The 14,290-nt window shown below is 38.3% G+C and overlaps 1 protein-coding gene across 1 annotated transcript in view; it reads right to left on the reverse strand.

The window, feature by feature from the left end:
- Nucleotides 1-14,290, reverse strand: part of STK17A (serine/threonine kinase 17a) — a 42,197-nt gene that overhangs the window by 17,270 nt on the left and 10,637 nt on the right. The window contains exon 2 of the mRNA XM_054495001.2: nt 11,934-12,146. Coding sequence (XP_054350976.1) covers nt 11,934-12,146 — 213 coding nt within the window. The remainder of the gene's footprint in view (nt 1-11,933; nt 12,147-14,290) is intronic.

A 14,290-nucleotide genomic window follows, 5' to 3' on the forward strand; every position in this document is an offset into this window, starting at 1 on the left:
CACTGTACCCAGCCTGTATAACTGTTAGTATGGATTTAACAACCTGAATCAAAACACAGTATAGGCTGAGCCAACTCAGTCCCAAGTAGCTCGAGATGCACCACAATGTAATGTGCAGTTTACTAAGCCCTCTGCACATGCAGGCCACAATTTGCTGGTAACAGAACTGTGTTCCCCAATTGAAATAAAGAACTGCATTTTGGCTGAAACTGTATCTTAATGGCAGTTTACTGTCATCTGAGTTCCTCAGTCCATTACTATCAATTTACATAAATACAAGGATTTCTTTACCTAAATTTTAAGAGCAATTAGTCTTTTTACACTATAAAGTTACCCATTCTTGCTTTTTTTTTTTTTTTTTTTTGGAGACAGAATCTTGCTCTGTCAACAGGCCAGAGTGCAGTGGCGCAATCTTGGCTCACTGCAACCTCTGCCTCCTGGGTTCAAGCGATTCTCCTGCCTCAGCCTCCCGAGTAGCTGGGACTAAAGGCATGTGCCACCACACCCGGCTAATTTTTTTTGTATTTTAGTAGAGATGGGGTTTCACCAGGTTGGCCAGGATGGTCTTGATCTCCTTGACCTCGTGAGCCGCCCACCTTGGGCTCTCAAAGTGCTGGGATTACAGGCGTGAGCCACCACACCCGGCCCCATTCTTGTTTTAACAAATGGTTCCTTCTTGGTTTTCTCAACAATTTAAGTAGTTTACATAAGCACAAAATATACTGCTAACTACAGGTTTGTGAAAATTTTCAAGTATGTATTTCAAATATAGACTATTATGATAAAATTGAGGCCGGGCACAGTGGCTCACACCTGTAATCCCAGCACCTTGGGAGGCTGAGGCAGGCAGATCACCTGAGATCAGGAATTTGAGACCAGCCTGACCAACATGGAGACGCCCTGTCTCTACTAAAAATGCAAAATTAGCCAGGCATGGTAGCACATGCCTGTAATCCCAGCTACTCAGGAGGCTGAGGCAGGAGAATCACTTGAACCTGGGAGGCAGAGGTTGCCATGAACCGAGATCACGCCATTGCACTCCAGCCTGGGCAACAAGAACAAAACTCTATCTCAAAAAAAAAAAAAAGAAAACTGAAAAGCTAGATTGAGTGACCATTAAGATGACATTCATTCCTCTTACAAAAAAAAAAAAAAGGAGACTATATTTCTCTCGGTGCAACATATAATCATATAACCCTGTTTAACTGTGGATTTTACCCATTAACTAAATACTATATTAACTAATATCACTAAATGCGATCTCACTAAAGAACAATCTGAGATGTTAAAAGCATCTCTCAAGTATAGTAACAGAAAATATAATATTAACTATTTTACACAAAGTACTTTCCTTCACATGGAAGCTAAAGAAGCCCTATAATAGCTTTGCTTTTTCTATCTTTAACTACAGCAACACTACTTTTTAACCAAAAAATTTTACTGGGAAATTAATTTAAAAACTGTTAACAAAAAAAGTTTTGTACAAAAACTACTTTTACAAAAAACATTTAGAACTTTAAAATTTCAACTTTCTAGTGGTCGTTGGAAAGTTGTGAGATGATTATCTTTTGACCAACATAATTCAGAGCCATATAACTGATGTTTAGAAGCTAAGAGTAACTGAGTTTCCCTAGCTGCCTGCACCTTGGCTGTATCACAGCTTCCCGCCTCAAACCAAACACTGTTTTTTCTATCTAAACTAGCATTTCCATTTCTGTCTTGCTCTGAGGCCCAGTCTGGATCTTTACTTTCTCATTATTCAAATTCAACAAACCATCAAATATGTTAGGCCCTATGCTCCGTCCTAGAGATAGAAAGATAATTACAAATAAGTATGTCTGGTCCTTCAAGCTCTAGTGGGGAAGAGAAAAAGGAAAGATATTTAAATAACAAATATGTATGCATTAATATATATGTGAAATTATATATTAAATGACTTGATAACTTAGCAATTGAGCAATTAATTGGAAAGGAAGTAGAAAAAAAAAATCTTGGAAAGATGACATTTATTCTGAGCCTTGAAGGATTACCAGAAGTCCACTAGATGAAAAGGTAACAGCACATAGCAGATAGAGGGAGCACATGTGTGAGGGCACATTGTGTGAAAAATACATGGTACACTCATTAAAGGGCAAGTTTCTACTTCGCCATCCAACCAAATGGTATGGCACTTGCCCTCTGGCTATAAACAACTAGAAAATTAAAGCATATGAACCAACTATTTCAGGCATTAGAACAACAGGTGTAGGACCATGAGCTGTGAGAAGAGGTAAGCTCTCCAATCTTCCTACTTGGTAACAATTTATGGACAGTGGTACAGGGTAGGGGATGAACCCAAGCAGAAGCAGAATACAGCAGCCATGCTAAGCTGAGAAGACAGACTGGGAGTTTGGCAAGGCTAAGACAGCTGGAATTGGCAGGTGAGTACCAGAGAGGAGGGAGCTGCACAGAGAGATCTGCTCAATAGTACTTTGAAGTCTTAGACAAAATAACTCTGGAAAATTATAAGGCTGAGAAATTCCCAGTGTTCACAAAGAACAAGGTAAGACATTTAAATTTTGTCAAGCTAGAGTAGAAAAGCCACTCTAAACACTGGGCAATGAACAGACTCCTTTGGGAGGGCCATCCTTTATATCAAGGCTAACCAGTTCTAGGTCTGTCCTAACCAAACTGATCTACAAGTAATTTAAATGACTTCTAAAACATACTTCACCATTCTTTAATGGAATAAAATCTACTCAACCCTGCAACATTCCAAATGTATGTCATTTTACCAAAAATTTCTAGATATCTGAAAATGCCACAAATTACAATTCACAACCAATAGGAAAAATAATAAAAGCAGACCCAGAAATGACAGAGATGATGGAATTGGCAGATAAGGACCTTAAAACAGGCTTTATAAAGATGCTCAAAGATTTAAAGTAAAATATGAACATAATCATATAAGAGATGGAGGTTACGAAAAGAACCAAAAGGAACTTTCATAGGTGAAAAATACAGTATCTTAAATGAAAAACCCATTGGATAGTCTTTATAGCAGATCAGACCCTGCAGAAGAATCAGTGAATTTTAAGACGCAGCAAAATAAGCTGTCTATGGAAGCACAGAGAGAGAGAGGGAGGGGAAAAAAGACTGAACAAAACAAACAGGACCCCAGGGATCTATGGGACAGCATCAAGCCGTTTAATATGCTGTAATTCAAGGAATAAGAGAAGAGAGGTAGGGGAAGGAAAATATTAGAAAACATAATGGCTGAAAAATTTCCAAATCTGATAAAAACTATAAACAAAAAAATTTAAGTAGCTCAATGAACTCCAAGCAGGATAAATACAAATAAAACCAAGGCACCATACTCAAATTGCTAAAAACCAGTAAGAAAGAGGAAAATCTTTAAAAAGGCATATTTATAGGTGAACCAAGGTAAGAATGATCACAGACTTCTTGTCGTAAATAATGCAGGGAAGATGACAATGGAATGACAAAAAAAGCAGTGTGCCAAGAATGTAGGGTGAGGTAGAAAAGGACTAGAAGGAGATGAGGTAGAATAGAAGTCAGGGAGAAGAGCACAGGATGAAGGGAAAACAACTCAAAAAATTCAGAGTAAGGCAATGATGGGCTAATATATACTGTGAAATGCCTCCTCCTCCAGGAAGCACTCCCTAACCTCCCAGGCAGAGTAAAGGAGCACAGTATATGGATAAAAGCAGAAGCTTTGGAATCTCACACTCCTGGACTAAATTCTGGCTCTGCTATTTGTAATACAGCACAACCTAAGGCTCATTTTTTTTTCTTATATATAAAATTGTGTTCTAAAATTTATAAACAGTGTAAATAAAGCATATAAGTAATATATATAAAGCTGGAAGACTTAGCATAGTGCCTGGCACATAGTGAATGCTTAATACATTTTGACTATTATACTCTAGTTCACACAGCAACTAGTAAGAACTCCTAGTAAATCATCAACATTGCTGTAATCATTTATAGGCCGAATATCCCTTCTCTTAAATGTTTGGGACCAGAAGCATTTGGGATTTCACATTTTGAAATATTAACATATACATAATGAGCTATATTGGGGGAGGGGACCCAAGTCTAAACACAAAATACATTTATATTTCATATGCAACTTACATACATAGCCTGAAGGTAATTTCATACAATATTTTAAATAATTTTGTGCATGAAACAAAGTTTGTGTACACTGAACCATCAGAAAGTGAAGGTGTCACTCTCAGCCACCATGTGGAATCACAGCAAGTTTACACTTACACATACCTGCTGCATTAGCACAGCCCCCAGCATAGTTATTCTATCCTTAGCATCCTTAATTCCTATAAAGGTGATCTCATCAGCTGTGGTCAGCATCTTTCTGGGATAATATATAAGATCAGATGTGGAATTTTCTACTGTGGCATCATATTAGTGCTCAAAGTTTCAAACTTTGGGACATTTCATTTCCAGGTTAAGAATGTTCAACCTCCATATCTATTTCCTTTGCTAGACTTTTAGCATCTGGAGATAAGGGGCTACGTTTTTTCACTTTTTATATTATCGGTACCTATTAGTATCTAGTGCACATGGCAGGTGCTTCAGGAATGATTAATTGATGCAGTGATCATAACTTGCCTGTTTCCATAACAATAATCTATTGACGTGGCTGAGAATTTTGATATCTCTGTATCCAGAGTATATCTCTAAGACTTCCTCTTCAAACTAAAAGTGGAACATAAAAATTTTTGGCCAATTCATCCTGATTTCTGTTCTAAAAAAAACCTGATCATCAAAGAAACAGAAGCCACCAAACGTTTCTAAGCAAGGGAATAATATCACCAAATCTATATTTTTATTACTTATCTAACAGTAGCAGGAGGGATTTCCCAGGATTGAAAACCAGGGTGACCAGCTGAGAAGCTACTGGAGAGGTTTAAGCGGAAGATTTGGTAATTCATTATACTGTATATAAGTGTTAAAGAGGATAAAGGAATTAAGGATAACTTCAAGGTTTCTAGCTTGAGCAATGAAACAGATGGGGATACTAAACAAAAGAAAAACAGGCTTTAATAGGGCAATGCAGGAGTACTGATATTGACTGCTATTGACTGCATTGATACTGATATATTGACCAATAATGATCTGCAGTTGGACACAGGCATACGCAACAGGCAGCTGGAGCTTAAGAAAGGGGCTGAGGTTGGAAACAAAGATTCGGAAATAATCTGCATATAAATGATAGCTGAAGCCACAAAAATAGATTGTTATCCGGGGTAAATGTATAAAACATAGATGTATGACATCAGTAACACTGATGGAACTGTGGGGAACACTTACATTTATATAGTAGAAAAGGATAAAAGGCTCTGAGAGGAGGAGAAGATTTTTAAAAAATAGGGCTGTGAAAGCCAAGGAAGAACATGATTTCAAGAAAGAAGGGATAATATCAAGTGTTTAAAGAGAACAAGAACTGGAATGAATACTAAAATGAGGAGACTAATTTTGGCACACAGGACTGGTGACCTCATCAAAGTATTAGAAGAGCAGATGGCATTAGATTAAAAAGTGAATGGGGTATTGGCCCATGAACAGATGAGTGGATCAATGAAGTAGAACAAAACAGGAAGGTGAGGAATGCTATAAATCCAGACTATTCTTTTAAGAAGAACAGCAGTAAAGAAAAGAGAAAGGGAAGACATAAGAGTCAAAGTTGAAAAAGGACTTTTAGCATAGAAGAGACTGAAATATCAGAAGACAAAGGGAAAAGCACCACCATGGGAGGAGGGACTGAAACTCTAGAAGAGGTTACAAAACTTACGAAAAAACAGAACACAGGTCCTAGAAAAGATGAGAATTAAAGAACTTAAACAAGGGTTTCAGTCTTGGAAATAATTACCTGAATCTCTTCCATCGAACAGCAGGGAAGGGCATGAGAGCAACAAAGACAGATATTAGACGAAGAGGGGAGGGATGCTTGGGGAGTGTGTGTCTGATGGCCTTGATTTCTCCATATGGGGCAGAAAAGGCTAGGTATCTCATGAAAGGTAGGAAGTAGGTGACACAGTAAAGATACTGATTAGCTCAGGGGGTGGGGGTGTTAAAAGAACATAAGAAATTAGGTACAGACTTGCCAAGCTATACCAGGAGCCTAGCTGAGGATGGAACTCTTACACTTGTACTAAGTAGATGAAAAATGATCCAAGTTCTTCCAAGAATGTGTGGCAGCACGGGAGGGACACACAGCATGCATTCTGGGTTTCAAATGGGCAAATGAGTTGCAGGGGGTGACCAAGAGGAAGAGGGAAATAATGTGAGGTGCTGGTAAGAGAGGAGCTGAATTAACTGCTAAAGAGGAGAAGGGAGGAAAAGGGAAGAAAAAAGTCAGGAGCCGGGTGAAGACTGGAAGAACTGAAATGGGTCCCAGGATGAAAGGCTGAAGAGCAGGTTTTGCAAGAATGAGGAGATTTTGGAGAGAGAAATTTCAGGTGGTCTTTTCTGCATCAATTTTCAATTCTACCTTAATCCTATCTGTAATAAACAGAAAAAAACAAATCCTTGGTAAGCAGCGGGCTTCCATATGAGATTCCTAAACTTATTTTTTAAAAAAACTTTTAACCATTCTGCCATTTTTGGATATTTCTACTATCATAAATTAGAAATGCATTGTGACAAATACTTTTGTGCTTCTCATGTTCGTATTATTTCTTTAGAAGGGATTCCTACAAGTGAAATTATTGAATTAAAATATACGAACACCATGTTTTTGAATTACACTCTCAAGAGTAACATGATTAATATTTTAGCCATCCAGACTTCACCCGCTATAAACTTTTGAATAAAAACGACATAAGGCCATACACATTATTTTGTAACATGCTTTTTTAAACTTAATATTTTAAATCTTTGACAATATATTTATAGTTACCTTAGCTTTTTAATGACTGCCCAGTAATCCACTTTGTGACAATTTATTTAACCAACCTTTTTTCTAACAAACATTTAGATTATTTCTACCTTTTTGCTACATAGAGAATGCCATAAGGAACATTTTGGTAACATATCTTTGCAAAACTGCCTAATATTTCCTTGTGAAAAAATTAATAAAAGTAAAATTAGGCCATGCATGGTGGCTCACGCTTATAAGCCCAGCATTTTGGGAGGCTGAGGCAGGAGGATTGCTTGGGGCCAGGAGTTTGAGACAAGCCTGGTCAACATAGTGAGACCCCATTATGTACCATTAAAAAACTTTTTCTAAAAGTGCTGGGTTAAAATGTATTTTTTTAAGGCTTTTGATACATACTTTAGACTGTCCTCCAGAAAAGTTATACTAAAATGGCTCAATCAATGAATATCACTTTTGTTTATCATCACTGCCAGTTTGATAGGTGGAAATTCACAACTTATTTTAAAATTTACATTATAAAAATAAAAATATTTTCATCTGTATATAAGCAATTTACATTCATGTATGTCTGTGAAAATTTCTCTTCATATCATTTGTTCATTTTTTTTAAACCAGAGCTGATCATAATCCTGAAAGACAGAATCACAGATGCCATGATCCAGAATGTCAAAATCCCAAAAGATCAAAATCCTGAAAGATTAAAAAAAATCCTTAAAGTCTAAAATCCCCATATAACAATCTTGAACAATTAAAATCTTGACTGTTGAAATCCTGAAAACTGAATTCTAGGGAGGGGATTTCCACTGTGTTTTCCACTGTATGCAGGCTAGGTGCATCATGTTAGGTGGAACTATTACCTTGTTACTGTCTTTATTTGGAAATTAAGTACAGTTTAAAGGAGATGCATTATGGGTGCCAAACTGACAAGCGGTGGATTTATGGTCTTAATTTCAATTGTTGACTTGACTGGATTAAAGAATACCTAGAAATTTGGGAAAGTATAATTTGGGCGTGTCCGTGACGGTGTTTCCAGAGATTAGTGTGGGAGTCCGAGTGGACTAGGTAGGAAAGAGATGCCTTCAATGTTGGCAGGCACCATCTAATTAGAGAGAAGAAATATAGAAGGCAAGCTGGTCTCTGTCTGAGAGCTGGGACCAATTTTTCTCTTGCTGCCGTGGACATCAGGACTCCAGCCTTTAAATGCCAGGACTTACATCTGACCATCCCTGCTCCCTGCACTCCCACTTCCTGGGGTTCTGAGGCTTTTGGCCTGGATTGAAAGTTAATGATTGGTTTCCCTGGTTCTGAGGCCTTTGCACTTGGACTGAGACATGTTACCAGCATCCCAAGGTGTCCAGCTTGCAGGCCTACTGTGGAACTTCTCAGTCACCATAAGCACATAAGCCAGTTTCCTAATAAGTCCTTTATCATATTTATACACATATCCTATTGGTTCTGTCTCTCTGGCGAAGCCTGACTAATAAATAATAAATATTTGGTACTGGGGAAGCCCAGTATCATTCCTTCTCACTGTATTCCTTACAATACAATGGAAGAGATCTATGAAATTGTTCCTTCAAAAAAGGATGTGATTAAGTTAAGCATACAAGGCTACCTAATGGTTTAAAAGCTAATTATTATTGGTGCTTTGAAAGCAGAAAATAATTGAATTGCAATGGCTGAGCAATAACCAGGCTTTCAGGTGGACAACATATACTTACAAAATTTGTAGATCACAACCACTGTCCAAATACAAGCGCAGCAGGTGTTTCAAAGGTTATAGAAGTGAAAATGCGGGCGAAAAATGTAAGAACTCTTCCCTGCCAAATTATTCAATCATTTCAATCATGTACAACTTCTGCCCCTTCACGTATAGCACCAATTCACTATGCTATGCATTTCATCTTCACATTATTTTCAATACTGGAAGTATGAAATGGGTGAAAATTTGAGGAGAGTTCTAATTCATTTTATGAATATTTTGCAAATTTGACTCCATCAAAATATATTATCACAATGTTGATTTTGTGTATGTAAAAACATTGAGGCCAGGCCTGGTGGCTGATGCCTGTAATCCCAGCACTTTGGGAGGCCAAGGCGGGTGGATCACCTGAGGTCAAGAGCTCGAGACCAGCCTGGCCAACATGGTGACACTCTGTCTCTACTAAAATTACAAAAAAATTAGCCGGGTGTGGTGGTGTGCACCTGTAATCCCAGCTACTGAGGAGGCTGACACAGGGGAACTGCTTGAACTGGGAGGCAGAGGTTGCGGTGAGCCGAGATCACGCCGCTGCACTCCAGCCTGGGTCACAGAGGGAGACTCCGTCTCAAAAAAAACAAAAAAACAAAAAAACAAAAAAGAACAACAAAAACATTTAAACTTTCTTAATAAATGAAGAGATGTCCTTTTTGTACATCTGCGTTTGTGAAAAAAAATTTCTTGAGATCTTGGCTCTTTGGGCAACTGTATATACGGTGATGACCCATTGAGGTTTTCAATCAATTTTGTCAAAAGACTTAGGTTGTTTGTCGTGGTATTTCAGATGACCACAGTTATCAATCTAGGTGTACAGAATTATCAGCTATGGGGATATACGTTTATATATTTCACTTTTTGACGTATTTCTTTTTTTTTTTTTTTTTGAGATGGAGTCTTGCTCTGTTACCCAGGCTGGAGTGCAGTGGCGCAATCTCTGCTCACTACAAGCTCCACCTCCCAGGTTCACGCCATTCTCCTGCCTCAGCCTCCTGAGTAGCTGGGACTATAGGCGCCTGCTACCATGACCAGCTAATTTTTTGTATATTTAGTAGAGACGAGGTTTCACCGTATTAGCCAGGATGGTCTTGATCTCCTGGCCTTGTGATCCACCTGCCTCGGCCTCCCAAAGTGCTGGGATTACAGGTGTCATCCACCGAGCCTGGCCAACCATTTCTTTTATAAATATGATTTATCTGCTCATAACTGTTACATTTGTGTGACTATTAGTATATCTGAGTGTTATGTTTAAAAACATGTATGTTATTACTCTGTTTTAGCATGTAAATAAAGTGGCCTATGAAATGTCATGTATTAAAATTTTATTTTTAATTGACATAATAATTGGACAATTTATTGTATACATAGTTATTTTTATGTTTCCTAAATAAATCCCCTTTTAAAATGTAAATAATTTTTTTTTGTTTTTTGAGACAGGGTCTCACTCTGTCACCCAGGCTGGATGACAGCATCAGCCTGGAGTGCAGTGGCGCTATCTTGGCTCACTATAGCCTTGACCTCAGGTGATCCTACCACCTCAGCCTCCCAAGTAGCTGGGATTACAGGCATGCACCACCACGCCCAGCTAATTTTTGTATTTTTTGTAGAGACAAGGTTTCGCTATGTTGCCCAGGGTGGTCTCCAACTCCTGGGCTCAAGAAATCTTCCCACTTCGGCTGCCCAAAGTGCTGGGATTTGGCCGGGCTCACACCTGTAATCCCAGCACTTTGGGAGGCCGAGGCGGGTGGATCACCTGAGGTCAGGAGTTTGAGCAACCTCACCAACACGGTGAAACTGCATCTCTAAAAAACAATACAAAAAATTAGCCAGGCCTGAAGGTGGATGCCTGTAATCCCAGCTACTTGGGGGGCTGAGGCAGGATAATCGCTTGAACCCATGAGTTGCAGTAAGCCAAGACTGTGCCATTGCACTCCAGTCTGGGCAACAAGAGTGAAACTCCATCTCAAAAAAAAAAAAAATAACAACAAAGTGCTGGATTACAGGCATAAGCCACCGGACCTGGCCAAATAAATGTCTTTTAGAGAATTTTTTAGGATTATTTTTTCCATAATTATATTTTCAGGATTTTGATCTTTTGGGATTGTGATTTTTGAGATTTTAGACCTTAGGGTTTTTGATTTTTTGGAATTTCAACATTTAGGATTGCATCTTTTGGGATTATGGTCCAAACCCTTTTTAAACTGGGAGGTTCATGTGTTTGTGTGTATTTGCAAGATCTGGTTATATATTCAAGCAACTTTAACCACTTTGGCTAGATGAATATTAGAGGTATTTTTCCGAGTTTGTCTTTTCATTTTGTTTGGATTTATTGATGTATTAAGTCTTTTTTGTTTTTTTAAATTATTTTTTAAAAGAGACATGGTCTTGTTATGTTGCTCAGGCTGGTCTCAAACTAAGTAATCCTTCCTGCCTTGGCCTCCCAAAGTGCTGGGATTACAGACATGAGTATTAAGGCTTTTTTTTTTTTTTTTTTTTTTTAATGAGATGGAGTCTCGCTTTGTCGCCCAGGTTAGAGTGCAGTGGTGCAATCTCAGCTCACTGCAACCTCCACCTCCCTGGTTCCAGCAATTCCCCTGCCTCAGCCTCCTGAGTAGCTGGGATTACAGGCACATGCCACCACACCAGGCTAATTTTTTGTATTTGTAGTAGAGACTGGGTTTCACCACGTTGGCCAGACTGGTCTTGAACGCTTGACTTCAGGTGATCCTCCCACCTCGGCCTCCCAAAGTGCTGGGATTACAGGCGTGAGTCACCACGCCTGGCCTGAAACCAGGATTTCTTAAGGAGAAAGAACAGTCCTTCGTTTTTCAAGGCTGTTTTCTGTGCTGTATTTACCTACTTAAATTGAAAACATAGTAAGAATCAAGACTACTGTTTCTAAAAGAAAGGAGATTAACTCAGAAATGCAAATTAAAAGTTCAGACTATAAGAACATGTAAGGATTATAAAACGCCTTTTATTTTAATATTAGTTTGGTATTACTTTGTTAAGAATGCCTCTAATAAAATCGTAAGATAACCTTTTATCCTATTATGAGAAGAATTTCATTAAAGAATGAAAATTAAAAAGCTAATATACATGCATCCTTGCAAATTTGGAACATGTTAAATTAATAAGAGGAACACTTGACGATGATCTAGAAAATTCTGAGATTTCCAGAGAACCAGGCCTGGCAACATTATCACAGATGAGTGGCATCTCATAAAGGAAGTGTAGACTACCAAACAAACTTAATCTAAGAAAGACAATACTTACTATTCCAGAACTAAGATCATTTCTGATGCAGTCTCATAAACTTCATGTAAATTAATGACCCAAGGATTGTCCTGTGCTAGTTCAAGTACAGCAATCTCATGAATTATTTCCATCCGACAATCTTGGCCTTTTCTTCTTTTTCTCATGAACTTTGCAGCAAATTCTTTCCCAGAATCTTTCTTTATACATTTTCTCACCACTGCAAATTTCCCCCTAGAATCAAACAAAAACATTCACTGTTAAAGTTGACAACTTTCCAGAGATGGCAGATTTCAATGAAATTTCCAAATACTCATTGGTAGATATTCAAATTTAGCTCACATACAATCACAAAAGTAGAAATATCACTTAGAAATTTATATAGGCTACATCCATAGATTTATAGATTTATCAAATAAAATGTATAAATCTGCACAATTCATTTTCTAAATAAAGAATAACAAATAGTAGAGTCCATTTTTTTGCAGAGTTACACATAACTTATTTTTTTGCACATTTATGCATAAAATGGTTTAAGTCTTTAAAAAAGCCAGTTGAGGCCAGGCATGGTGGGTCACCTTTGTAATCTCAGAATTTTGGGAGGCTGAGGCAGGTGGCTCACTTGAGGTCAGGAGTTCTGGACCAACCTGGCCAACATGGTGAAACCTCGTCTCTACTAAAAATACAAAAATTAGCCAGGCGTGGTAGTGCTACGCCTGTAATCCCAGCTACTCAGGAGGCTGAGGCATGGGAATCGCTTGAACCTGGGACGTGGAGGTTGCAGCGAGCTGAGATCATGCCACTGCATTCCAGCCTGGATGACAGAGTGAGACTCTGTCTCCAGGAAAAAAAAAAAAAGCCATTTGATTTTTCAATAGAAATTGGTCACCAGAATCCCTAATATGATGAATTTCACTGCACTAATTGACTCTAAAGAGCACTATCACTTTCTAAAGGTAAGGACCTCACTCATATATCATTTTAACTGGAGCATCAGCTAGAAATGTTGTATTTTCTCATAAAGACAGATACAACAAAGTGTTATCTTGATACATTACTATTTGTCATTGCACTAATAAGTGGGTAAACCGGGGACTCAGTATAGCATACTGATTAAAGGTATGAGCTCTGGAATTAAACCTATGTGGGCTTGAACCCTGTAAGTGGCACTTGACAGTAACCTTAGGCGGTTTATTTAACCTCTTTTAGTTTCATTTTTCTTTTCTTTTCTTTTTTTTTTTTTTTTAAGAGACTGGGTCTCTCTATGTTGCTCAGGCTAGTATTGAACTCCTGGCCTCAAGTGATCTTGCTAGGATTAAAGGCATGAGCCTCCATGCCCTAAGTCTCATTTTTCTAACCTGTATAATAGGGACACAAATGGCATCTACTTCACAGGGTTGTAAGAATTAAAGAATAATATATTTCAATTGCTTAGCATGGTACTTGCCACATAGTAAGTACTCAATAAATATTACTAATCACACAAACATCATTAAGCTGTGATAGTCATCACCTGTAAATATCCACTGAATCCTTAGGTTGAAAGACAACTTAGAAATCATATAGTATTTTACCTAACGCCAAATGCCAATGTCTTATTTCAAACTGTGAGGTAATCTTTTCCACTAGTGGGTACATATTATCTTAATAAGGTCTTCATTACAAGCCTAAACCTGACTTCAGTTGAAGGGTTACAGTCAGGGTCCTCTGCTGAGCAGTACAGACCAGACCTCACTCTCTTTTCCACATGGCAGTCTATCAGATAGTGAACACAGCAAACACCATCTGTTAGCTGCCACTCCCTCTTCCCTTTCCCAATTTGCAATCAATCCTCATCCCCATAGGGTTTTTTTTTCCTTTAAGAGATAGGGTCTCACTCTGTTGCCCAGGCCGGAGTGCAGTGGCACCATCATAGCTCACTGCAGCCTTGGACTTCCGGGCTCAAGTGATCCTCCCACCTCAGCCTTCTGTATAGCTGGGATTACAGGCGCATGCCACCATGCCAACCTCCCCATAAGGTTGACTCCCTATTATGGCTCAGCAGAAAATGTGCTGACCAAATCTGAAGCAACTAATCCAGGTATAATCGATCAAAGCATTACATCACTATTATTTTTGTTGCTCTTGGAACAATACAACCTAAGATTGATTGTTAAAAAACTTGACATGTTTTTCATATTTCAAATTGGGCTGATAAACTACCTAGATTTTTTCCCACCTTGAATTTTTGTCAAGTCAGTATCCTCATACTGTATTTTAAAAGTGATTGCTAAAAAATTTGGAATAATCAACAGCATAAACAGACAACCTACAGAATGGGAAAAAATATTTGCAAACTATGCCTCCAACAAAGGGTTGATATCCAGAATCTACAAGGA

This window comes from Pongo pygmaeus, chromosome 6 (assembly GCF_028885625.2).
Source record: "Pongo pygmaeus isolate AG05252 chromosome 6, NHGRI_mPonPyg2-v2.0_pri, whole genome shotgun sequence".
Taxonomy (NCBI): Eukaryota; Metazoa; Chordata; class Mammalia; order Primates; family Hominidae; genus Pongo; species Pongo pygmaeus.